We start from the raw sequence: 27400 nt of genomic DNA, 5'->3' as shown, positions 1-27400 counted from the left end.
ACACTCAAAAACTACACTCAACAAACTTTTAAAAGAACAAGAAAACAAACTGTTGAAGCCAAACTGGAGGGAGAAGAAAGAATGGGATAGAAGGGTGAACAGCACATAGGCATAGGAGACAGCGAGGTCTGCAGATGCTGGAGATGAGAATTGAAAGTGTGCTGGTGGAAAAGCACAGCAGGTCAGGCAGCATCCAAGGAGCAGGAAAATTGATGAAGGGCCTCAGCGCATAGGCATAGTCAAACTAGCAAGTTTCAGCAAGCGTGGTGAAACAGTGAAAAGGAAGAGTTCAGAAAGCAGCAATTAAATTGCTAATGGCGGAAGAGCTGAGACAGAACCAGTGTCAGAAAGCATCTAAAAGGAGTGAAATGAGCCAATATGACTCACAAACTCGGGATATAGCTGAATTGGTGTATGAGGCAAGGTAGTGGTGAGAATTAAAATAGAGGATGTAGGAAACACGCAAAGCCTGCCAACGTGAAAGGAAATGGGTGGAACAACTTGGTTAAAGTGAGAGTATGGGCTACAATTAGTTACAATTAATGGAGGTAGAGATGTAGAAAGCACATAATGAACAATCTGACAAAACTGCACCTTCATCCTCAGTCAGAAGAAGCATTTTGCTCAACTGGTAGTCAAAACAAAACAATTATAGAATGTTGATTAAAACTGCCAAAATAAGTCGATTGTACTTATTCTGGAGGATACATTAAGTTACCTGCTCACCGTTCTATCAAAATCAATTCTCTTTAGAAAGCAAGTCTCATAATAAAAAATGGTCCTGGAGATCAAGCAGTTACAAAGGAATAACTTTGAACATCATTCTCAATTACTTTTCCCCAAATGGTTTTAAACAGTAAATACCAATTACATCTTGATAATTGGTCTTAATGCAATAAAAAAAATTAACACATTTATAAAATTGCATTTGGATTCAGCATCATTACACTGTCAAGTCTGGTTACTTCTTCAGTCATCAACATTTGTAAACACCTCACACACCAATTGAGTAAACTCAAATGCAAAGAAAACCAAAATCAAGAAGGGACCACAAAATTAAAGGGATGCAATCCAGAAGGGAATCAAAGCACTGTTAACTGAACAGCAATTAGTTATTGTGGAGGCTGTCAGATGCAGCTGCACTAGTGTCAGCCAAAAGTGCAAAACACATCATCTCCCAGCTTTTATTTGGCTGTAAATTTGAGGAGAAAGATTCCCGTCTGTTGTGTGATAATTGCCAAATGGTGAAATTGTCAAGTATGCCAAAGTGAAAAAGATAAGCAATGGAAATAACTTCCAGAAAGTCCATTTGACTTGACAGTTCTCAAACCCTATATTTAATCCTCCACTCATCCTGTGCTCACATTTTCCATCAAAATTACAGAATTAGTCATGACGAAGCTAGGGAGCAAAATATCATAGACGTCAATCAATATGATATGCAAGATGTTCAATTAGAAAAAAAAAGGATGGGAGGCAACTAAGGGAGGTGCACAGTGAAGTTGTTCAATAACTACTTGTGTTCCTTTGCATTCAGTTTTGCAAAGCATGCAAGCAATGCCTACAGCTATTTAATGGCTTCATCCCAGGTACATTTGCAATTGCAGATATAAATTTCTAGTGAGAGATTCCACTTTCTCGGGTTGGAGGGGAGGTTCAAACAAACAAAGCAACAAGTTTTGAAAATACAAAGTTTGAAAAATAAAAATAATCCAAAATTGAGAGTCTGGCTTAGGTTACTTAACTTACGTTAAAGGAGCATCAGCACAAAAGGACACCAGGCTACTTTCTGTTGTATCTATATTTATTTCTTCCTTCTACTCTGCCTCATATCCAACCTACTGCCTTCATGTGAATGCTTTCCTAAGTACAGCTCCATTGGTCCCAAGATTGCACTAGTACCGTGTGTTATGAAAGTGTAGGTATGTACTGTACCTTTAAAAGAAAGTGAAAGCTGGCAAGGACTGACTGAAAGCAAAGAGTTTGCTGAACAATTTAAAAATGTAACATTTGGTTGTGAAACAAATAACTGGAGCTGCGTTGCAATGGTACGCAACACATTTGAATTCGGCCAATCACTTTAAATTATGCCCCAAGATACCAAAATCCAATCACATTTGAATTTTAATATTTTGATTACATCAAATCAATGAGATGGTCCGATGTTTTGGGGTATATAAAATCGGGTATGTTGAACAATTGGGGAGAACAGCAAACAGCAGCCAAGCACCAACAGACTGCTCGCTGAATTGCTCTCTGAAAGGTACCTGCCCATAAGAAATTTGTGCAGCGGAAGACCAAAGAAAAGACAACCCAGGAAAAGCTACAGAGGAAAATCAACAAAGGAGAACTGACACAGCTGGCTGGTTTTGAAACGTGATTTTTTTTTTGTAAGTCTCAATCGGGGTTTTTTTGTCGGACCAGTATGGTAGAGTGGGAAGTAAAAGATAGGTTTAAGGAAAAGAAGATGCAAATAGTTGTTGTCTCATGTTCCCTTTGGACTGAAAGAATAAAATTGTCAATGTTTTCTTTAAATAGAGATATTTGGGATAGTTCTTTACCACACGAAATTTAACAGATTATAAGGAGAGGTGAGCTTTTCTGTGGGTCAGGTTCAAATAAGCAGATGGGTTTACCCTGTGTCATACGGCATGCACTCAATGCTTTCTATGGTTGATTCAAGCAGAATGCCAGCAGCGCAGTGGCACCAGCCATGACAGCCCAGGATGCACCAGTGCCCACTGCCACCACTGCAGACGTCACATTGGTCTTCCTGGGAGTAAACCCAAGAAACCTGGATGGCGGCCCCAATCATGCACTCAGATCCTGTGCGGACCAGCTGGTGGAGTTATTCACCGACAGCTTCAATCTGTCCCTGTGACAAGCCGTAATGCCCAGCTGCTTCGAGAGCATCATCATTCCAGTACCTAAGAAATCACACACAACGTGCCATAATGAGTACCACCCAGCCGCTCTGACTTCCATAACCGTGAAGTACTTCGAAAGGCTGGTCATGGACATGATTCTTGATGAAGGGCTCTTGCCCGAAACATCGATTCTCCTGCTCCTCGAATGATGCCTGACCTGTTATGCTTTTCTAGCGCCATACCTCTCAACTCTGATCTCCAGCATCCGCAGTCCTCACGTTCCCCTGGTCATGGACCACATCAACTCTCGGTTCCCAGCCTGTCTCAACCCCATACAATGTGCCTGCCGACATAACAGATCCACAGCGACATCATAATGACAATGAGAAGAGGGATGGTTAATACAGGACTGAAGGTGTTTATTCTGAATGCACGCATTTAAAGGAATAAGATAGAATGAGCGTGTGGCACAGATTGAAATTAGTAGGTATGATGTGGTGGGCATCAGAGACACGTGGCTGCAAGGGAATTAGGATTGGGAACTGAATATTCAAGAATATACATCCTATCGAAAATATAGACAAACTGGCAAAGGAGGTGTGGTTGCCTTATTAGGAAAAATATGAAATTAAATCAATAGTAAGAAACAAAGTATGGTCAGATGGTGGAGAATCTGTGTGGGTAAAATTGAGGAACCATCAAGGTAAAAGAAACCATAGCTGGAGTTACGTACAGGCCTCCAAACAGTAGGCAGGAGCTGGGGCGTAAGGTATACCAGGAGTTAGAAAAGATGTGTAGGAAAGGCAAAGTTACAGTGATCATGGGGGATTTCAATATGCAGGTGGACTGGAAAAATCAGGTTGTTAGTGGATTGGAAGAAAAGGAATTTGTGGAACGTCAACGGGTTGGCTTTTTGGAGCAGCCTGTGGTGGAGCCCACTGGGAAGCAGCCAACAGAGTTGTGTAATGAGGCAGACTTGATAAGGGAGCTTAAAATGAAGGAACCCTTAGGAGGCAGTGATCATATTACAATTTAATTTACTCTGCAACAGCTGAGGACAAAGAAGCATGGTACTGGAGAAGTCAGGGATAGCATAAAAGCAAACAGGAAAGCATATAATGTGGTGAAGAGCAGTAGGAAACTAGAGGAAGGGGAAACTTTCAAAGGCCAACACAAGGCAACAAAAGAAGAAATAAGGAGGAAGAAGATTAAATGAGGGTAAGCGAGCCTGCAATATAAAGGAAGACTGTAAAAGTTACTTTAGATACATCAAGGGCAAAAAAAAAAGGCAAAAGTGGACAGTGGGCTGCTGGAAAATGGCGCTAAAGAGATAATAGTGAGGAACAAGGAAATGGCTGAGGAACTGAATAATTACTTCATTTCAGTCTTCACAGTGGAAGGCACAAGGCATATTCCAAAAACTCAAGAGTGAGGAGACAGAGCTGAGCATGGTGGCCATCACCAAGGAGACATTGCTAAAAAAACTGAATGGCCTCAAAGTGGACAAATCGCCTGAACCAGATGGACTACACCCCAGAGTTCTAAGGGAGATAGCTGAAAAGATAGTGGAGGTATTAGTGGTGACCTTTCAGGAATTGTTAGAATCAGGGAAGGTCCCAGAAGGCTGGAAAATCGCTAACATGACACCCATTTTTAAAAAGGGAGTAAGGCAAAAGACAGAAAATTACAGACGAATTAGCCTACCCTCGGTCATGGGTAAGATCCTGGAATCCATTGTGAAGGATAAGATTTGTGAATACTTGGAAGTCTGTGGTAAAATAGGGCAAAATCAGCATGGTTTCAGCAAGGGGAGGTCATGCCTGACAAATCTGCTAGAATTCTTTGAGGAAGTAACAAGCAGGTTAGACCATGGAGAATTAATGAATGTTACCACCTGGACTTCAACTAGACCTTTGACAAGGTGCCACATAGGAAGTTACGAAGTAAGATAAGGGTCCATGATGTCAGAGGCAAGGTGCTAGCATGAATAGAAGCTTGGCTGTCTGGCAGAAAGCAGAGAGTGGGGAGAAAAGAGTCCTTCTCAGGGTGGCAACCAGGGACAAAAGGTGTTCTGCAAGGCTCAGTGTTGGAATCACAACTTTTCACTTTATACATTAACAATCTAGATGAAGGAATTGAGGGCATTCTGGCTATGTTTGCAGATGGTACAAAAATAGGTAGAAGGACAGGTAGCATTGTGGAGGCGAAGAGGCTGCACAAGGACTTGGAACAGGTTAGGACAGTGTGCAAAGAAGTGACATATGAAGTACATTGTGAGAAAGTGTGAGGTCACATACTCTGGTCAGAAGAATAGAGGCACGGACTATTTTCTAAATGGTAAGAAAATTCAGAAGTCTGAAGTGCAAAGAGACTTGGGAGCTTTAGTCCAGGATTCTCTCAAGGTAAACTTGCAGGCTGAGTCAGTCGTGAGGGACGCAAATGCAATTATGGCATTTATTTAGACAGGACTTGAATATAAAAGCAGGGATGTACTTCTGAAGCTCTAAAAGGCTCTGGTCAGATCACATTTGGAGTATTGTGCGCAGTTTTGGGCCACATACCTCAGGAAGGATATAATGGCCTGGAGTGTGTTCAGAGGGGTTTCTCGAGAATGGTCCCAGATGTGAAAAGCTTAACATATGAGGGACATTTGAGGACTCTGGGTCGGTACTTTAGAAGGATGAGGAAGGATCCAATTGAAACATACAGAATGCTGAATGACTTGGGCAGAGTGGAGGTTGGAAAGATGTTTCCATTGGTAGGCGAGACTCGGACCTGAGGGCACAGCCTTTAGAACGGAGATAAGAACAAACTTTTTCAGCAAGAGAATGGTGAATCCATAGAATTCATTGCCACAGAAGGCCAGGTCATGGACTATATTTAAGACTGAGATAGGTCGGCTCTTGACTATCAAGGGGATCAAGGGTTACAACGTGAAAGCGGGAGAATGGGGTTCAGAATCTCAGCAGCCATGATTGGATAGCAGAGCAGACTTGATGAGTTGAATGGCCTAATTTTTGCACCTATGTCTTATGGTCTTATATCCCTAGCCCTGCACTCAATCCTGGAAAACCTGGACAACAAAGACACCTACGTCAGACTCCTTCTCATTGAATACAACTCCGCTTCAATATCTCTAGATTACGCTCAAAAGTCTGGTTGGCCTCGGCTCCTCCCTCTGCAAATGGATCCTCAGCTTTCTGATCCACAGAACGCAATCAGTGAAGATAGGTAACTGCACCTCCTCCACAATAACGCTCATTACTGGAGCTCCCACAAGGATGCATCCTCAGCCACCTACTAAACTCCGTGTACACCCAAGACTGTGTTGTCAAATTCCGAATGAACATCATCTATTAGTACCACACTACCGTAATAGGACTGATATCGAACAACGACAAGTCAAAGTAGAGAAGGGAATTCAAGAGCTTGATGCCATGTTGCAATGAGAACAACCTCTCTCTCAACATCAGCAAAAAGAAAGGAAGGAGAAGAACATAGCTGAGGTTAAGAGGGTGGTGAGCATCAAGTTTCTTGGAGTGACGATAACCGACAACCGTCTTGGACTTTCTACATAGATGCGACAGCCAAAAAGGCACAACAATGCCTCTTCTTCCTCAGGCGGCGACACACCACTGACAGCAAACTGTCTAGGTGCTTAACTATCTGGTATGGCAGCTGTTCTGCCCAGGCCCATAAGAAACTGCAGAATATTGTGCGCACAGCCCAGACCATCACAGAAGCCAACTTCAGATCCATGGACTCTATTTACATCTCTCATTGTTGCAGAAAGTCTGCCAACATTATGCAAGACCCACTGCATCCCAGTGATAATCTCCTACAACCTCTTCTGTCAGGCAAAAATACAGAAGCTTGAACTCATGCACCAGCAGATCCAGGAACAGGTTCTTCTTGGCCATTATTAGACTGACAAATGGACTCTCTAGCCTCAAATAATGCTGATCACGCTAACGCTGATCTCACCTAGTGCACACTCTGTGCAATACAACCTGTATGCCTAAGTTTTTTTAAACAACGTTTGATCTGTACACCCTTGCCTAATATGATCTTCCTATATGCTTGTAAACAAAGCTTTTCACTGTACTTTGGTACACATGACAATGAAATCAATTCAAACATTATTCATGTGCATTGCCATACACCAAAACCCTGAATTTAACTAGGAATAGTAATCAGATGATTGGGGAAATTTTAATTGAGGTATAATTGTGGAGCTGGTGGAGGCATATCGAAACTGCCAACAACTGTAAGATCGGGGTCATTCTTACCAATGTGGAGACATTCTGCAAAACAGTCACCCAGTCTGCATTTGCTCTTGACAATGTAGAGGATTGTATTGTGAGCAGCAAATACAGTAGATAGATTGAAAGAATAATTAAATCTGGAAGGTGTGTTTAGGACATTGGATGGTGAGCATCCAGCGGAAAAAGGCAAGTGTATACTGATTACACAACTTGCACTTGCTTAGAAAGGTGCCATGAATGGCAGGATTAAATTAGGTATAACAGAAGAGTGGACAAAGAGAGGGAACAGCCACTATGGATTGCTGGTAGGGGAGGGGGACAGGAAAATTCTGATTGGTTGCAGCATCCTGCTGGAGGTGGCAAAATTGGCAGAGGATGATCTTTCGAATGTAGAGGCTGGTGGAGTGGAAAATGAGGAAATTGTTCTTCTGGAAGGGATAGGAATGAATGAGAGCAGTGTGTGGAAAATGGATTGGGCAAGACTGAGAGTCCTAACAACCATGATGAGGAAGAAGGATCAGTTGAGGAGAATGGAAGACATGTCAGAAACAACTCTGCAGAAGGTGGCAGTAATGAAAAAGATACAACAGAGACAGAGAAACTGACAGAATGGAATGACACTCTTTCAGAAAGCAGAGTGTGAAGAAGTGTAGTCAAGGTACTTGTGGGAGTCAGTTCGTTTGTAGTGGATATTAGTAGACTACCTAGCTCCAGAAATGCAATCGGAGAAATCAAGGGAGGGAACAGTGAGTGGTGGATCAGGGCAATGTACAATAAGGAGAAAGTGAGGACTGCAGATGCTGGAGATCAGAGCTGAAAAATGTGTTGCCGGAAAAGCGCAGCAGGTCAGGCAGCATCCTAGGAGCATGAGAATCCACGTTTCTGGCATAAGCCCTTCTTCAGGAATGAGGAGGGTGTGCCAAGCAGGCTAAGATAAAAGGTAGGGGGGAGAGACTTGGGGGAGGGGCGTTGGGAATGTGATAAGTGGAAGGAGGTTAAGGTGAGGGTGATAGGCCTGAGAGGGGGTTGGGGCGGAGAGGTCAGGAAGAAGATTGCAGGTCAAGAAGGACTTCCCCCCACACCTCCCCCCTCACTTCCCTGAACAGTCCATCTTCCACAGCTACACTGGCACCATCCCCCCACCTTTTCCTCCGCTACATCGAAGACTGTATTGGCGCTACCTCATGCTCCCACGAGGAGGTTGAACAATTCATCCACTTTACTAACACCTTCCACCCCGACCTCAAATTTACCTGGACAGTCTCAGACTCCTCCCTCCCCTTCCTAGACCTCTCTATTTCTATCTCGGGCGACCGACTCAACACGGATATTCACTATAAACTGACCGACTCCCACAGTTACCTAGATTGCACCTCCTCCCACCCTGTCCCCTGTAAAAATGCCATCCCATATTCCCATTTCCTTCACCTCCGCCGCATCTGCTCCCAGGAGGACCAATTCCATACCGAACAACCCAGATGGCCTCCTTCTTCAAAAACCACAATTTTCCCTCAGAAGTGGTTGACAATGCTCTCCACCGCTCTCCTCCACTTCCCACTCCTCCGCCCTTGAACCCCACCCCTCCAATCGCCACCACGACAGAACCCACTGGTCCTCACCTATCACCCCACCAACCTCCAGATACATCGTATCATCCTTCATCATTTCCACCACCTCCAAACAGACCCCACCACCAAGGACATATTTCCCTCCCCTCCCCTATCAGTGTTCTGGAAAGACCACTCCCTCCACGACTCCCTCATCAGGTCTACACCCCCCGCCAACCCAACCTCCACTCCTGGCACCTTCCCCTGCAACCGCAAGAAATGCAAAACTTGCACCCACACCTCCTCCCTCACTTCCCTCCAAGGCCCCAAGGGATCCTTCCACATCCGTCACAAATTCACCTGCACCTCCACACGTATCATTTACTGCACCCGATGTGGCCTCCTCTATATTGCGGAACATTTCAGAGAACACCTCTGGGACACCCACACCAACCAACCCAACCACCCCATGGCTGAACACTTGAACTCCCCCTCCCACTCCGCCAAGGACATGCAGGTCCTTGGCCTCCTCCATTGCCAGACCATGGCAACACAACGCCTGGAGGAAGAGCGCTTCATCTTCCTCCTAGAAACCCTACAACCACAAGGGATGAATGCAGATTTCTCCAGCTTCCTTATTTCCCCTTCCCCCACCTTATCTCAGTCCCAACCCTCGGACTCAGCACCGCCTTCTTGACCTGCAATCTTCTTCCCGACCTCTCCGCCCCAACCCCCTCTCCAGCCTATCACCCTCACCTTAACCTCCTTCCACCTATCACATTCCCAACCCCCCTCCCCCAAGTCCCTCCTCCCTACCTTTTATCTTAGCCTGCTTGGCACACCCTCCTCATTCCTGAAGAAGGGCTTGTGCCCGAAACGTCGATTCTCCTGCTCCTTGGATGCTGCCTGACCCAATGTACAATAAAAATGGAAATTGGGAGCAAAATTAACTAATTTTTCCAAATTCGACTTGGAGCTGGAAGCAGCAATGATATCAATGATGTGCCGGAAATAGAGTTGTGGGACGAGGCCCTTGAACAGGAATGACGAATGTGCCCAATACTCCACAAAGACATCTCCATAGGCACTCCTTTTACTTGGGAAAAATGTGATGCGTTAAGGGAGAAATTATTCAAAATGAGATAGGCAAAGGAGGGTGTAAGTGGATGGGACCTCATTTCAAGGAAGAACGCGGAAGCCTTCAAACCATCCTGACAGAAGATGGATACATAGATGAATTGCACATTCGTGGTGAAGAGATGGTGGCTAGGACAAGAACACTAGAAATTGTGGAACAGATATTGTCATACAGCATACAAACAGTTCCTTTGGTCCGACAGTCCACAATGACTATGTTCCCAAACTAAATTTGTCCCATTTGCCTGCGCTTGGCCCATGTCTCTCAAAATATTTCTTATTCAAGTACTTGTCCAAATGCCTTTTAAATGTTGTAACTGTACCGCATCCACCACTACTGCCTCTGACAGCTCATTCCACACATGAACCACTCTGTGGAAAAAATGTTGCCTCTTGTGTCCTTTTTAAAACCTCCTCCTGTCACCTTAAAAATCTGCCGCCTAGTTTTGAACTCCCGCACCTTAGGGAAATACCCTTGTTATTCACCTTATCTACACCCCTCATAATTTCATAAACCTCTGAGGTTACCCCTCAATCTCCAATGAAAAACGTCTCAGCCTATTTTTATGACTCAAACCCTCTATTCCTAGCAACATCCTGGTAATCTTCTCCAATTTAATAATATCCTTTGTGTAAAAGGGCAACCAGAACTGCACAAAGAATTCCAGAAGTCTCACCAACATCCTGTACAACCTCAACTATTGTAAAGTGTCAGAAGAATCAGGAATCTGAGTGGGAAAAGGAGCCATTCTTTACCTGCTCTGAATCAGGTATTACGTTACTCACTGTGAGGCAGGTATAACTAAAACCCATAATTCAAGAGCTTCAGCTAACGTTTGAAGTGCACTAGCCGACAGAATCTTCTTCATTTATCTCCAAAGACAGGGGCAAAGTGCACTTTCTCAATAACACACAAGTCAAGAACACCCCCAAGTTACGGTAATTGGTTAATACTCCACATGTTGAGAGTGTAGTGCTGGAAAAGCACAACAGGTCAACAGCATCAGTAGAGCAGGAGAACAGACGTTTCGGGCATAAGCCCTTCATCAGATTTTCTGATGAAGAGCTTATGCCTGAAACGTTGATTCTCCTGCTCCTGCTGTGCTTTTCCAGCACTACACTCTCGACTCCAATCTCCAGCATCTGCAGTCCTCACTTTCTCCTATTACTCCACTAGTCGAATGCTGGAGTTTTATTAGAGATATTTTCCAATCTGTTTGTTCAGAGAAGTTATTACACATCTCTGGAGGATGTGGGAATTGAACGCAGGCCTCCTGGCCCATAAATAGGGACACTACCACGATACCACAAGAGCCCTTTGGCATTTTATTAAAGAATTAAATAAACTGGCAGGCCCTCGAACTCTATTACAGGCATGATATTGTGCAGCTGTTGTGTTTATAACAGATTGTTCTTTAGGAGTCTCTACACACTTCTCCACTGTCCATTAACCAACTGTTGGTGAGAGGGTGGAAGTGTGACAAACTGTTTGGGATCTGCCAAAGCTGCTCTTAGCCAGCCACTGGGACATGGATGAAACATTTCCATAACAAAGCAGAGGGAGGGAAAGGGAGAAAATAAATACTTTACAGGAGTTTCGATTAGATTAGATTACTTACAGTGTGGAAACAGGCCCTTCAGCCCAACAAGTCCACATGACCCGCCAAAGCACAACCCACCTAGACCCATTCTCCTACATTTACCCCTTCACCTAACACTACAGGCAATTTAGCATGACCAATTCACCGAATCTGCACATTTTTGGACTGTGGGAGGAAACCGGAGCACCTGTAGGAAACCCACGCAGACACAGGGAGAATGTGCAAACTCCACACAGTCAATCGCCTGAGGCGGGAAATGAACCCGGGTCTCTGGCGCTGTGAGGCAGCAGTGCTGAGTTAGAAGAGTGGAGATAAAAACAAGAGTGCTATTCCCTCTGACCTTCCTTCCCTGAGTCTGAGGAAGTATGTGCTGCTGATAAGTCAAGATATTACACCCACTGTAATTTCTTTTACCTGAAAGGGGAGGATGAATGGTACATGAAACTGGGCCTGGGTATAACTTAGAGCAATGTTTCTAACACAAGTCACAATTAAAGGAGTGAACAGCATCAGTGAGGTTATGATCATATAACTCAGTACTTCATGTATTCAATTTAAACTTTGCACTAAGCAACTAATTAAAAGTTACTTTTAAGTCGAAATGAAAGAAAAAATCTTCCATACATCTAGTGTTTTTGATGACCACAGGATGTTCCAAAGCACTTTAGAGACAATTAAGTACTTTTGAAGTTCTTAGTCTTACAAATCCCTCAGAATCAATGACAAATTGCTTCCATTAGGCTTTAAGTGTACTTATTGTTCTTAGGTAGGAAATGCTGCATCCAAATTGCGCACAGCAAACTTCCACAAACATGTGATAATAAACAGATGGACATTTTTGTGATGTTGACAGAAGGATAATTATTTAACCCAGATAGCAGGGAGAATGCCCCTGCTCTTCTTCCAATTAGTACCACGGTAACATCCATCTGAGAAGATGGTTGGCCCTCAGTGTAACACCTCATCTGACAGACAGTACTGTAGCACTGACAGCATAGACTGACTCGATAATTCATTGAAATGTCAGTTTTTGGCTTTTGTGCCCAAGACCTAGAGTGAGACTTGAACATATAACATTCTGACTCAGAACTGAGAATACTACCAAAGCCAGAGAAAACGTCAACAGTATAATTACAATCTACTGTAGACAGAAATGGGACCGACAATAAACTGCAAGCATCTTCCCATTCTAATCCTGTCACCAAAGGCACGGAAAACTGAATTAATATGACATCATCAAAAACAAGAGGCTTATATTGAAAACTTGATGTGGATCTGAACACTAGAAATAAAGGGAAAAAACCCAGCAAGTTTACTTTTCTACTGGCCCTGAGAAAGTAATAGAAACTTCCAACAAGCAGGGAAATAATCAACGCAATGCAATCACATTCAATCTGCCAAAGTTTCTGCCAAAAGATGTTTTAAAAATTAAGCTTCATTAAAAAATACCCAATCTTGTGATTACACTTTGTCCTTTCCTTCAACGTGTGCTGAAGAAAGCAAATACACTCTTGCAAAGTCACAAACTGAGCCTCAAATTGTCTGTTGTGAGCCTCGCCTAATGAAAACACAACAGCTCTCCTCAAAGTTGCTGAAAGCAGATACTTGTGTTGTACTCGATCATCATAGCCTATGGCCAGATGGCTGGGACAAACAAAACATGTACTTACCCAGGGTTTCAGATTACATCACTGATAGTCAATGGGGTTACAGAGGTCCTAGAAACAACTTCGCCAAATTTACTGATTATAGATTAGTGTAATAAAATAAATCCCAATAAAATGAGCTGCCATAAAATAACATGATAGTTAAATGTAGTTCTTACAAATAATATGGATACATACAGTCTTCTTATGGTATAAGGACATCCAATGAAAGCAACGACCACTTGCATTTATATTGTGCTTCTAATGTATGAAAGGCGCTGCATAGGAGTGTAATCAGAAATAAATTGAGGAACCAAAGAAGGACTAAAATATTGGTTAGAGATAGTTTGCAAATGAAGAGCTTCACTGAAAAGAGGAAGGTGGAGTGGTTTGAGGAAGGAATTCCAGATCTCAGACCTAGACAGTTGAAGGTATAGTTGTCAACACTTTTTGGATGCAGCTTACAAAGAGGCCTTAGTTGCAACAAAAGAGTACTTGTAGTGACATCCAAGTGGAGAAGGTTAGAGAGATATGGACGGACAAGACTACTGACTTGATAATGGGTATAGCAATTTAAAATCTGACCAGTGGATCAGGAATCAATATAAGTTCCAGAGCACAGGATTGATGGGCAAATGGAATTGGGATGAGTTAGGATATGAGTAGCTGAGTTTTGAATGAGTTCAAGTTTACAAAAGGTTGTAAAAGTAAAAACTGGCTAGGAGAGCATTTGAATAGTCAAATTTGAAAGGATTAAGGTTTCAGTTGCAGGTGGGCAAGTGGAGGATGACCCAAAATTACTGGCAGGGGAGAGGTAGAGACATTCAAGTGGAAGATAATGGGATCACAGCCAGATCAGCAATGATCTTTCTTACTGGCATACGATCAAAGAATCAGAGAATTAATTTCAGTTCAGAAAGAGGCCATTTGGCCCATCACGTCTGCACCAGCTCTATTACCTAGTACAAATCTCTTGCCTTTTCCCCATATCACTACATACCATTACTATCCAAAAACTAATCTAATCCAGTAGGCTCTACAGGCCAAATGACTGACTCCTGCTTCAATGTGAATCCATACGAATGTAGGGATGTTCCCTTCAGAATCACACTCAAAGCTCATGCATGAGCCTAAGCACTGTCACCAGTAGATTTGACCAAAGGGCACCATAGCCAAATCTAATCTGGTCTTCATTTGAGTTTCACACACCCTGTCAATATTGTTGAGGATTTTGATTTCAGCCCAAGTTTCTTCTGTTCATCCAGGTGCACTAAAGTCAAATGAAATATTCTGTCCCACCGAGCAGGTCCTCCTGTGGCACAGTGGTAGTGTCCCTACCCCTGGACCAGGATGCTGGAGTTCAAATCCTACCTGTTCCAGCGTGTAATAACATCTCTGAACAGGTTATTGGAAAAATAGGTCTGTCTCACTGAGATTAGCTACAATATCTCAGTACAGTCTGGACAGGTTATCACTAGAGCCTCAGCACACTTTTTTTAAGCAAATTAAATATTAAACCATAGACAATGCTAGCTGCTGAAGTCAAGATGATAATTTTGCTCTTGGACTCTGATGTTACAACCCTGTCACAATGCTTCCAACGCCATCAATATTTGCATTCATCTGTTTGAACCATCAAAGACTGGAATATCATTGCTTTAACAGTACATGATATAAATATGCAAACGCTCATTGATTATTACAAATAAATCATAGGTGATTTTGTACAAATGCAACAAGAAACAAGGGTGTTGTTAAATGTATTCTGTTGGAATTGCAATACAGTGTAAAGCATTGAGAGTAGTAAAACAGATAAAGGTTTCTGGGATAACTCGTGTATCTCATCAACTTAGAATTATGAAGTTCCTTTAGCAAAGTGAAATTTTCCAAAGCAATTGTCAAACAAAATGTGACACATACCCACATAAGAGACTTAACTGAGAAGAAAGAGACGGACAGGATTATGGAATAGCTAAGGCAACTAAAGGCAGGGCTACTCCAAGTGAAGATAGACTGGAGTGCTGCACCTGAAACACAATTTCTCATTTCTCTTATTTGTTTGAGAAATATCCAGATGAAGATCAGACCATAAGCAGAATAAACTCCCTCACAGAAACTCAATATATTAAATAACAATCATCAGCAGACAACAACTTTCGGTTTGGAATTTAATCTTGAGTGGTGGTTATAAAATGGGAACAGTTCACCTGAGTATGATGTTACCTGAACCTGAATAGATTTAATCACCCTTTTACTATTCACTTGATTTCTGTGCTATACCTGAAATTCAGCTCTTCAAAGCCTGTGCTACAAATAACAATATCACGGAACCAATCTACTAGTTAACTGAAAAGGACTGATCAAAACCGAGAAAATTTGAAGGGGAATAAACAAAACATAGTAGCTTACATACAGAAATACTATCAGTTTAATTTCAATACCATTTCTCTTTCTATAAACTAAAATAAATAAAACGTATGTCCCATACGGCACTCTTAGTGGCTGTAACCATGCAACCTCTCAAAAGACTCATACACTTCTGTATATTCTAAATAAGTCAACATTGTATATCAAGCCAGGTTCTTTGTTTCTTTCATATGCTAGTTAATGATAATGCAACCAGTTAGTCTGATGGCTCAATGTGCGCAAGTGCATTCATCTTGATCTGGAAGACAAACAATGATCCCCCATGGAAAGGGAGGGATTAACACAACCAGGATGCCAACTCCTGCTAACTCATTAAGAAACTCCACATAAGTGGGAAGACAGAACTGGTGTGGGCTTTGATGCTCCACACAAGTGATTGTCCATCTGACGTGCAATTAATTTAATAAAAACAGGAACTCCCCTTAGGGTTACCTCATCCCCTTTCTGCCATTGATAGATTTTTGATACCTTAAACTTATCTAAAGACAGATCTTCAGCAGCTATGATAGAGAATTCCAAAGGTTCACAACCTTCTGTGTAAAATCATTTCTTCTTGACTCAGACCTAAGTGGCATCCACTCTTTTTTCAAAATGTTATCCTCTGCTTCCAGACTCCCTAACCAGGGAAACATCTTACCTGCACCTACTTTCTAACCCTTTCAGGATTTTCTAAGTTCCAATGCGATCATCTCTCATTCTTCAAAATGCTAGAAAATATATGACCAACTTGCCCAATCTCTCTTTTTATGGAGGTCCTACCAGTCCAGAAACAAGGTTGCTGAACCTTCATTGCACTCCTTCTACAGCATTAAACTTTTCCCTTAATGCACTCAGAACTGCACACAACACTCCAGATACCTCAGGACATCCCAAAGAATTGTATATTACAAATGCAGTACTTTCATAAAAGAGGCACTGTTGTAATGTTGGAATTATGACAGTCAATTTGCACACAGCAATGTGACAATAAACAGAAAGTTTACTTTTATGATGTTGATTCAGAAATAAATATTGATTGGGACAGTGGGGATAACCCCCTTACACTTAATGGCAGGAAGATCGACGTTTCGGACAAAAACAATTCCTGATGAAGGTTTTTTGCCTGAAACGTTGATTTTCCTGCTCCTCAGATGCTGCCTGACCTGCTGTGTTTTTCCAGCACCACTCTAATCTTGACTCTAATCTGCAGTACCCACTTCCACCCTTGCTCTTAGTGCCTTGGTAATATTTTACAGCCAACCTTAACAGCCAGGCAGGTTCAGCATCCCTTGAAGAACGATTCTCTGACAGTGGAAAACCTTCTCAATATTGCACCTGGCATGTCAGCGATGATTTTTTTCGGGCTCTGCACTGGGGTTTGAACCAACAAATCTGTTGTGTTGAGAAGTGGGGGCAAAAAGGAAAAATTCCTGTCCCTAAATCGTGTAATGTTGGGTTAGAGGAAAGGCATTTTTGGGGGGGTGGTGAAGAGAACCAAAACTCCACCCAACTATCACTCCAGCTCACAAGAGAAACTTCACCTGGTGGACCCAGTGATGGCCAGTACAACAAGGAGCTAGCCAAGGAATAATTAGCGGTGGGTGAGCCCAAAACCGACCCGAATTTAGGGAAGGCAGAGAGATTAAACACATGAGAGAGAGAGAGAAGCTTATTCGTTGGAGGAACAATTGGAATCATGTTTTTTTCCCCCCTCTGATGTTTGGCTTCTTCAAACCCAGGCAGCCTCAGGTAAAAAGAGGCGGCTTGACACCTGCGCCAGTGCCACTTGGGCGCAGCTCCCACCCCAGATCAGGACGGGCCTGGCCGGGCCTGGCCCTCTGCCCGCCGCTGTCTCCCATTGTTTTCAGCTCCTGAGGTAAAATCTCAAGCTTTCCAGTCACTGACTGAATTCAAACTTCAGACTTTCCGGCAACGGCGCCTTCCCCCGCCCCTCCTCCCCTCCACCTCTTACTGCTCGGAACAACACCCCGTCCCTCCAACCGGTCAGAATACAATTAAAAGTTACTCCCGGCCGACGAAAGTTGCCTTGGGGGACACATCGTGCTCACTCACCGGTTAATTTTCTGAGCGAAAGCGCGGCGCTCCGTTGAAGTGGCCATCGCCTCGCCGACAGGAACCTCTGACCGCGAGCGGCAGACTCAACCTTCTCCGCACTTCGGCAGTTCCCGCCAATACTCGGCACCGGCGGGGCTGGAGGACTCGGGGTTCGTCGATCTCCGGCAGACTCAACCTTCTCCGCACTTCGGCAGTTCCCGCCAATACTCGGCACCGGCGGGGCTGGAGGACTCGGGGTTCGTCGATCTCCGGCAGACTCAACCTTCTCCGCACTTCGGCAACACTCGGCACCGGCGGGGCTGGAGGACTCGGGGTTCGTCGATCTCCGGCAGACTCAACCTTCTCCGCACTTCGGCAGTTCCCGCCAACACTCGGCACCGGCGGGGCTGGAGGACTCGGGGTTCGTCGATCTCCGGCAGACTCAACCTTCTCCGCACTTCGGCAGTTCCCGCCAATACTCGGCACCGGCGGGGCTGGAGGACTCGGGGTTCGTCAATCTCCGGCAGACTCAACCTTCTCCGCACTTCGGCAACACTCGGCACCGGCGGGGCTGGAGGACTCGGGGTTCGTCAATCTCCGGCAGACTCAACCTTATTCGCACTTCGGCAATTCTCGGCACCGGCGGGGCTGGCGAACTCGGGTTCGGCAGTTTCCGGCATCCCGTGGACTCTGCAATCGTGGGAGAGCCGAAGACTCGAGTCTGGGTTCGGCCGCCTAGTACTCGGCAACCTCCGGCAGCCCCGGGACCATGGATTCGGCAATCTTCGGCAGCCCCGAGGACTGACAATCTGGGAGAGATGACATATTGTCATCTGGGAGAGATGACACATTGTCTGCAACTGTGGTGATCTATCATTGTAAAACTTGGCATTCTTCCTCCCCTCCCCATATATTCCAGTCCAGCTGTTCTCTAGTAAACACTCAAGGATTTGCATTTAGATGATGAAAAAAACTAAAAGGCTGCGGATGCTGGAAATCGGAAACAAAAATTAGAAATTGCTGAATAAACTCAGCAGTTCTGGCTGCATCGTGGGACAGAAAGCAAAGTTAACGTCTCGGATTCAGTGAAGGGTTCTGAAGAATAAACTGGACATGCAATCCTTTAATTGTTTAAACAAGCCTTGCTTTTTTTTCTAAATAGACTGCCTTTGATCATATTTTGTTAAGATATATGTCTGATAATCTCGTCTGGCTCTGATTCGTTTCTTTTTTGCAATGCTAAAGTGTATTTCTCGGAATTGGCCCAATGTTCTGTTCTAAATCATCTGAATCTGTTCTTCTATGAGTTAGTGATGTAAACTGGGAGGGCTGTGCTTCTACATTTAGTCCAACGGTTACCACCTAAACCTCTTTTTCTTAATTTCAAAAATTAAAAATCTTTAAGTTTATACAATGTCCTAAACGCAGTTTGATTCTGTGCAATAACATTATTAAGAAAACAAGCAAACATCGGAGTTTGACTCTATCCAACAAACAAACCCCTGATCAGCGATGGATAACTGAATGCATTTATATGGTGCCTTTTATGATTCATTGATGTCCCAAAACGCTTTGCAACTAGGGAGCGCTTTTGAAGTCTAATTACTGTTGTACGGTAGAAAACGAAGCAACTAATTTGTACAGAACAGGCTCCTACAAACAGCAATAATGTTAATAAACAATAATCTGATAATGACCAGATAATGTGTTCTCGCACTGCTGTTGAGCTGAAGTTGGTTTGCGCAGTTACACACGCTGTGGTTACGCTTTTGGCGACATTGAAATGCAGGAAATTTCACTCTGAGAGTGACATTTGTCGTTTAACAACAGCTTGTGCAGAAAGTAGGTCCTTTGACCAATTTATGCAGAGATATACATCAGAAAAAATAGGCTAACTGGAATCTGTTTGGGTCGCAGGCTCTCTATTTAAATAAACTCTGCACCAAAGCAGTTATTGAACTAGGCGGTGTCAAAAGCGAGTAGTTTCGAGTCGTTGCTGGGGTAGATGTTTCGATAAAGTCGTTCATCAGCATCTACCACATTGCCCCAACGATATGTTGAACAGTGGAAGTGTGCTGGGATCCGTTGCAGCTGAAAACCAAAACAAAAACACACACAGCCCAAAGAGAGAACATAAATAAACATTTTGAGAGTAAACTCAGCATATCATGCAGGTCACTGAAGGGGCAGTGAACTACATAAAACATGCAGACATTGCCCTCTTGTGACAGCAGGCAGCCAGCAGATGGATTCTTAAGCAGGGACTTAGTGAGAAACTACAGTAGCTCGTTCTCATAAAGTTGCATAGACTGTCATGACCGCTGTGTTATCAATGTCCCAGTTTATACGTACCACAGCTACTGGTACAAAGAGGCAGCTCCCCAATCTTCTCAAGAGCAGCTCAGGAGAGGCAATGAATGCTAGTGAATTAATGAATCAAAACAACATGCCCTAACAATTTACATTTGATATACAATTATTTTTTGTTAAATCATTGGGCAGAAACAAGTCTCGTTATTAGGTTTGCAGATTACACCAAAATTAGTGGTGTACTGGATGGTGAGGTAAGTTACCTCAGAGTACAATGATGGGATAGGATCAGATGAGCCGATGGGTCGAGGAGTGGCAGGTGGCATTTAATCTATATAAATGTGAGTGCTACATTTTGGTATGTCAAATCAGGACAGAACTTATATACTTGGGTGGCATGTTGGCTCAGTGGTTAGCACTGCTGCCCTGCAGCATCAGGGTCCCAGGTTTGATTCCAGCCTCAGGCAACTGTTTGTATGGAGTTTACACATTCTCCCCGTGTCTGTGTGGGTTTCCTCTGGGTGCTCTGGTTTCCTCCTACAGTCCAAAGATGTGCAGGTCAGCCATGCTAAATTGCCCATAGTGGAAGGTGCATTAGTCAGAGGGAAATGGGTCTGGGTGGGTTACTCTTCGGAGGGTCAGTGTAGACTTGTTGGACTGAAGGGCCTGTTTCCACATTGTAGAGAATCTAATCTTAATGTTAAGGTTCGGAGTTCATATTGCAGCTGTACAGGACATTATTTAGGCCACTTTTGGAATACTGTATTCAAGTCTAGTCTCCTTGCTATAGGAAGGATTTTGTTAAACTTGGAAGAGTTCAAAAAAATTTACAAGGAAGTTGCCAAGGTTTGTGCTCGAGGGAGAGGCTGAATAGGCGAGAGCTATTTTCTCTGGAGTATTGGAAACTGAGGGGTGACCTTATAGAGGTTTATAAAATCATGAGCGGCTTGGATAGGGTGAATCATCAAAGTCTTTCCCCATGATAGGGGAGTCCAAAACCAGAGGACATAGGTTTAAGGTGAGAGGGGAAATATTTAAAAGGGACCTAAAGGGCAATATTTTCATACAGAGGGTGGTGTGTGTACGGAATGAGATGCCAGAGGAAGTGGTGGAGGTTGGTACAATTACAACATTTAAAAGGCATCTGGATGGTAATATGAATAGGAAGGGTATGGATGGATATGGGCCAAGTGCTGGCAAATGGGACAAGATTAATTTACAATGTCGGGTCGGCAAGGACGGGTTGGACCAAAGGGTTGCTTCTATGCTGTACATCTCTATGACTCTATCACTCTAAGCATTTATGAAAGGGAGCTTGTTTTTTTTTAAGTGTGTAACTCGAAGGGTATAATATTTCAACCAGTATTGAATAAGATGATGTATGAAAGTTTGGGGTAGCTGCCATAAAGACTCAGTGGGGAAAAAGCCACAACCTATAGCCTTTCAGTTGCTATACATCAAGTGACTGGAAACAGAGTATGTTTAAACTGATAATTAATCACTTAAGTGTAATTATAAAAGTAAAGAAAAACTGATATAGTTTGCAGCATATTTAATGTTAAATTTGAACAATTAGGTAAATTATGGCTATAAATTTTACGACAAAAGTCTATTTCTGTAAAATAAATTGTTTATTCAAGGTTTGTGCGAAGATTTGTAGCTCAGGTGCTCGTTGTTGTGGTTCTGTTCGCTGAGCTGGAAGTTTTTGTTGCAAACGTTTCGTCCCCTGGCTAGGCGACATCATCAGTGCTTTGGAGCCTCCTGCGAAGCGCTTCTTTGATGTTTCTTCCGGTATTTATAGTGGTCTGTCCTTGCCGCTTCCGGTTGTCAGTTTCAGCTGTCCGCTGTAGTGGTTGGTATATTGGGTCCAGGTCGATGTGTTTGTTGATGGAGTTTGTGGATGAGTGCCATGCCTCTAGGAATTCCCTGGCTGTTCTCTGTCTGGCTTGCCCTATGATAGTGGTGTTGTCCCAGTCGAATTCATGTTGCTTGTTGTCTGTGTGTGTGGCTACTAGGGGTAGCTGGTCGTGTCGTTTCGTGGCTAGTTGATGTTCATGTATGCGGATTGTTAGCTGTCTTCCTGTTTGTCCTATATAGTGTTTTGTGCAGTCCTTGCATGGTATTTTGTACACTACATTAGTTTTGCTCATGTTGGGTATCGGGTCCTTTGTTCTAGTGAGTTGTTGTCTGAGCGTGGCTGTTGGTTTGTGTGCCATTCTGAGTCCTAAGGGTCGCAGTAGTCTGGCTGTCAGTTCAGAAACGCTCCTGATGTATGGTAGTGTGGCTAGTCCTTTGGGTTGTGGTATGTCCTCGTTCCGTGGTCTTTCTCTTAGGCATCTGTTGATGAAGTTGCGCGGGTATCCGTTTTTGGCGAATACCTTGTATAGGTGTTCCTCTTCTTCTTTTTGCAGTTCTGGTGTGCTGCAGTGTGTTGTGGCCCTTTTGAATAGTGCCCTGTTCAACTACAACCACAGGGATGCCAAGACAGCAGACTTCCTAGCAGCACTGGAATGCACACTCAGGAACAATGGACTGACAGAAGAGACACAACAAACAGTGAGACAAACTGTCGTACCTATGATGATAAGGAAAAGACAAACACATAACCTCAACACCAGGAAGAGGGAAGCACTGAAAGCACTAAGAAACGATAAGAACATAATCATACTACCAGCAGATAAAGGCAGAATGACGGTCATCCTAGATAAATCAGATTATATCCGAAAAGCACAACAACTACTCGCAGATACCAACAGCTACCAAATGAAGGAATTTGACCCCACACCACAACTCACCAATAGAATAAATAACACACTAAGGAATCTACAAAAAAAATGGACAGATAACCAACGCTGACCTACAAAGAATGAAACCGGAAAGCAACAACACCCCCAGATTCTATGGACTACCTAAAGTACACAAACCAGACATCCCACTCAGACCCATAATATCACTACCAGGAACACCATCATACAAACTGGCCAAAGAACAACAACAAAAACTGAAACACCTGGTCAGTGGATCCAAACACTCCATACAATCAACACAGGAATTCTTGGACATCATCAGAAATATACACATAGACAAAGAAGAAACCATGATCTCATTCGACGTGACAGCACTGTTCACTTTGATTGACAAAACCCTAGCCAGAGAAACAATAGCCAACCTACTGGACATACAGAACAGAAAACAGGACGCGGAACCTATCAACAAAGACGGCATACTTAAACTACTGGACTTGTGCCTCACTACACACTTCACATTCAACAACCAGATATACGAACAAATCAACGGAACACACATGGGATCACCAATCTCGGGACTCATAGCAGAGGCAGTTATGCAAAGGTTAGGACAAACAGTCCTACCACAAATTCAACCCAAACTCTGGGTCAGATATGTCGATTACATGTTTGTAATCATTAAAAACACGGAAATAGAAAAAACACACCGGATCTTCAACGCCACACTCACAGGAATCCGATTCACGAGAGAAGAAGAAAAGGATAGCCAACTCCCATTCCTAGACGTGATGGTACAGAGAACACCGAACGGAGAATTCACCACAAGGGTACACAGGAAAATAACACACACAGACCAAGTCCTAAACTATGAAAGTAATCACCCCAACACACACAAACGAAGCTGCATCAGGACACTATTCAAAAGGGCCACAACACACTGCAGCACACCAGAACTGCAAAAAGAAGAAGAGGAACACCTATACAAGGTATTCGCCAAAAACGGATACCCGCGCAATTTCATCAACAGATGCCTAAGAGAAAGACCACGAACGAGGACATACCACAACCCAAAGGACTAGCCACGCTACCATACATCAGGAGCGTTTCTGAACTGACAGCCAGACTACTCCGTCCCTTAGGACTCAGAACGGCACACAAACCAACAGCCACGCTCAGACAACAACTCACTAGAACGAAGGACCCGATACCCAACATGAGCAAAACTAATGTAGTGTACAAAATACCGTGCAAGGACTGCACAAAACACTATATAGGACAAACAGGAAGACAGCTAACAATCCGCATACATGAACATCAACTAGCCACGAAATGACACGACCAGCTATCCCTAGTAGCCACACACACAGACAACAAGCAACATGAATTCGACTGGGACAACACCACTATCATAGGGCAAGCCAGACAGAGAACAGCCAGGGAATTCCTAGAGGCATGGCACTCATCCACAAACTCCATCAACAAACACATCGACCTGGACCCAATATACCAACCACTACAGCGGACAGCTGAAACTGACAACCGGAAGCGGCAAGGACAGACCACTATAAATACCGGAAGAAACATCAAAGAAGCGCTTCTCAGGAGGCTCCAAAGCACTGATGATGTCTCCTAGCCAGGGGACGAAACGTTTGCAACAAAAACTTCCAGCTCGGCGAACAGAACCACAATAAATTGTTTATTACCAAGATTGAGGTTGAGTGTAATAAACTAAGCTGAAAATGTGTTGCTGGTTAAAGCACAGCAGGTTAGGCAGCATCCAAGGAACAGGAAATTCGACGTTTCGGGCCAGAGCCCTTCATCAGGAATGAAGGGCTCTGGCCCGAAACGTCGAATTTCCTGTTCCTTGGATGCTGCCTAACCTGCTGTGCTTTAACCAGCAACACATTGTCAGCTCTGATCTCCAGCATCTGCAGACCTCACTTTTTACTGTAATAAACTAAGATCAATGTAGGATTGGTTAAAAGACAGGAGACAGAAAGAAAAAATAAATCAGTTATTTTTAGGTTAGTAGGTATAAGGAGTAGGGGACTTCAGCTTTTTACTATCTATTCAAAGGCACCAAGCCTAATGGATCCAGATTTACTGATTTTACAGAAGGAAGTAAACCATGGCAACAATACAAAAGATGAGCCGTGAGGTTAAATCAATGGGAAAATGAGGATTATAATATGAGGTTATTCAATTTAACAGGAAGAGCAGAAAAACAAAATATTTTTTAAATGGAAAGAAACCATTAAGTGTTGGTGTTCCAGCGGAAGTTGTGGATGAAACACAGCAAGCTAACATGTCGGAGAATTAGGAAATGGGGAACAAATGTTGGTTTTGCCAACAATGCCAGTGTCGCTTTGAAAACTAAACAAAAGGTTAAGCAAGCAAATGGAAATGAAAATGGTACATTAGCTTTATTGAGGACTTGATATACAAATGTTGCTGCAAGAATTCAGGGATTTGGTGAGATCACATTGATTAGCCACCAAAGTTCTGTAAGATTCAGTGGGCTGAATTTGTTGGTTTTGGTGAACTGCAAGTAGTCATGTTGAGTTTATTGGAGGGATTCTCAGTGAGAGGCTGATTAAGATTTCTCACTATTTCTTACTAAAAATGTCTCATTCACCACCTACCCCACCCCATGGCATCCAGAGTGCCTGATTCAATCTTAACCACATGCCTTTCCAAGAACAAATCAGCACACAGCAAATGTGGCATAGCAGTCTCAAAGCTACACTGCACAAGGCATATGGATGTTAAACCTCAGGGCATCAATGTGGACTTCACCAGTTTCCTCATTTCCCCTTCCCCCACCTCACCCCAGTTCCAAACTTCCAGCTCAGCACTGTCCCCATGACTTGTCCTACCTGCCTATCTTCCTTTCCACCTATCCACTCCACCCTCCTCTCTGACCTATCACCTCCATTCCCACCCCCATTCACCCATTATACTCTTTGCTACCCTCCCCCACCCTCCTCTCTGACCTATCACCTCCATCCCCACCCCCATTCACCCATTGTACTCTTTGCTACCCTCCCCCACCCTCCTCTCTGACCTATCACCTCCATCCCCACCCCCATTCACCCATTGTACTCTTTGCTACCCTCCCCCACCCTCCTCTCTGACCTATCATCTCCATCCCCACCCCATTGTACTCTATGCTACTTTCTCCCCACCCCCACCCTCCTCTCATTTATCTCACCACCTTTCAGGCACTCTGCCTCTATTCCTGATGAAGGGCTTTTTCCCGAAACGTCGATTTTCCTGCTCCTTGGATGCTTCCTGAACTGCTGTGCTTTTCCAGCACCACTCTAATCCAGAATCTGGATGTACATACAACTCCATTCTCTCACTGTTCAACACCAGTTCATATGCTTTACCTGTCCATAACTACATCCTATCAATCCTCTCTACAACACAGATACTTTGTCCCCAAGGCCATTGCAGATGTGTATCTTTGTCGTCTACTGAGGGGAACATCACATACAGACAAACAATCAGACAACTCCAAATGTGAGCTTTTATTTGTAACTGCGAAAATGAACACAAACAAAATCAGTCAAGGCTGCAGTTCACCCCCACAATACAAACCAAATGCTGGTGTTATGGTGAAGGACTAGGTTTCAGTGTAAGATGGTCTGCTGCTGACAGCCCTCACCCACTGGACCCATGTGTCAATCAACTCCCATCTACCTTGTCACACTCATACAGTTCAGCCCTGTCATCAGCAAGGAGACCTTTCCCCTCCTCAATATCCTCCTCCTCCTCGATCTCAGAATACTGCTCCCATTCATAGAGTCATTCAACACAGACACAGACCCTTTGGCCCAACTCATCCATGCTGACCAGATATCTGACACTGATTTAGTGCCAATTACCAGCATTTAGTCCATATCCCTCTAAACCATTCCTATTCATGTTCCCATTCAGACGCCTTTTAAATATTGTAATCATTCCAGCCTCCAGCACTTCCTCTCATTCCATTCATGCACCACCCTCTACATGAAAAGGTTACACTACAGGAACTTTTTAAAATCTTTCCCCTCTCACCTTAAATCTATGCCCTCTAGTTAAGAACTTCCCTATCCCTGGGAAAAAGACCTTGGCTATTCACCCTATCCATGTCTCTCATGATTTTATCAACTTCTATGCAGTCAGCCCTGAGTCTCAAATGTCAAGTATGTGGCAGATGCGGTGTAAGGTAATGCACATTGGTCACTAAAACAGGAAGGCAGATTATTATGTGAATGGTGATAGATTGGGAAAAGGGGGCGGTGTAATTAGTGCTGGCTGTCCTTGTACATCAGTTGCTGAAAGTAAGCATTGCAGGTGCAGCAGGTGGGGAAGAAGGTAAATAGTATGTTGGCCTTCAGAGCAAGAGGGTTCCAGTACAGGAGTAGGATGTCTTTCTGTTACTGTACTTGGTGAGAGCACACCTGGAGCATTGTGTACTGTTTTGGTCGCCTTATCTGAGGAAGGAAGTTCTATGGAGGAAGTGCAGTGAAGGTGTACCATTCTGATCCCTGGAACCTGGAGAGATTGGATCGGTTATGACTACCAATTACTGAATGTAAATCACCTACAATCAACCTTTAACACCTTTACTCTGCATGGGGTTTGCAAATGGCTACTTTGTGAATTTGCCCCTTCAATAACCTATCATCCTTCTAACATGGATCCTGCACTTTCGCCCATCAAAGTGGCACTGATTCTGCCTACACTGGGCACTGTCCCTCCTACTCTTGGGTCACATTTAGTATTGAGAGATGACAAGTGAAGGCAGGGAACACAGCTCATGATGGGCACCATC

The 27400-nt window shown here is 43.7% G+C and overlaps 1 protein-coding gene across 6 annotated transcripts in view; it reads right to left on the bottom strand.

The window, feature by feature from the left end:
- LOC132835997 (dedicator of cytokinesis protein 7-like) overlaps positions 1-17633 on the bottom strand; it is a 180968-nt gene extending 163335 nt beyond the window's left edge. For all 6 annotated transcript variants that reach the window (XM_060855177.1, XM_060855178.1, XM_060855179.1 and 3 more), the window contains exon 1: positions 17543-17633. In XM_060855177.1, the coding sequence (XP_060711160.1) occupies positions 17543-17589 (47 nt within the window). In that variant the 5' untranslated portion in view covers positions 17590-17633. The remainder of the gene's footprint in view (positions 1-17542) is intronic.
- Positions 17634-27400: the final 9767 nt, after the last annotated feature.

This window comes from Hemiscyllium ocellatum, chromosome 45, assembly GCF_020745735.1.
Source record: "Hemiscyllium ocellatum isolate sHemOce1 chromosome 45, sHemOce1.pat.X.cur, whole genome shotgun sequence".
Classification (NCBI taxonomy): domain Eukaryota; kingdom Metazoa; phylum Chordata; class Chondrichthyes; order Orectolobiformes; family Hemiscylliidae; genus Hemiscyllium; species Hemiscyllium ocellatum.
Note: the sequence above shows the minus strand (reverse complement) of the source record. Positions and strands in the feature narration are given on the sequence as shown.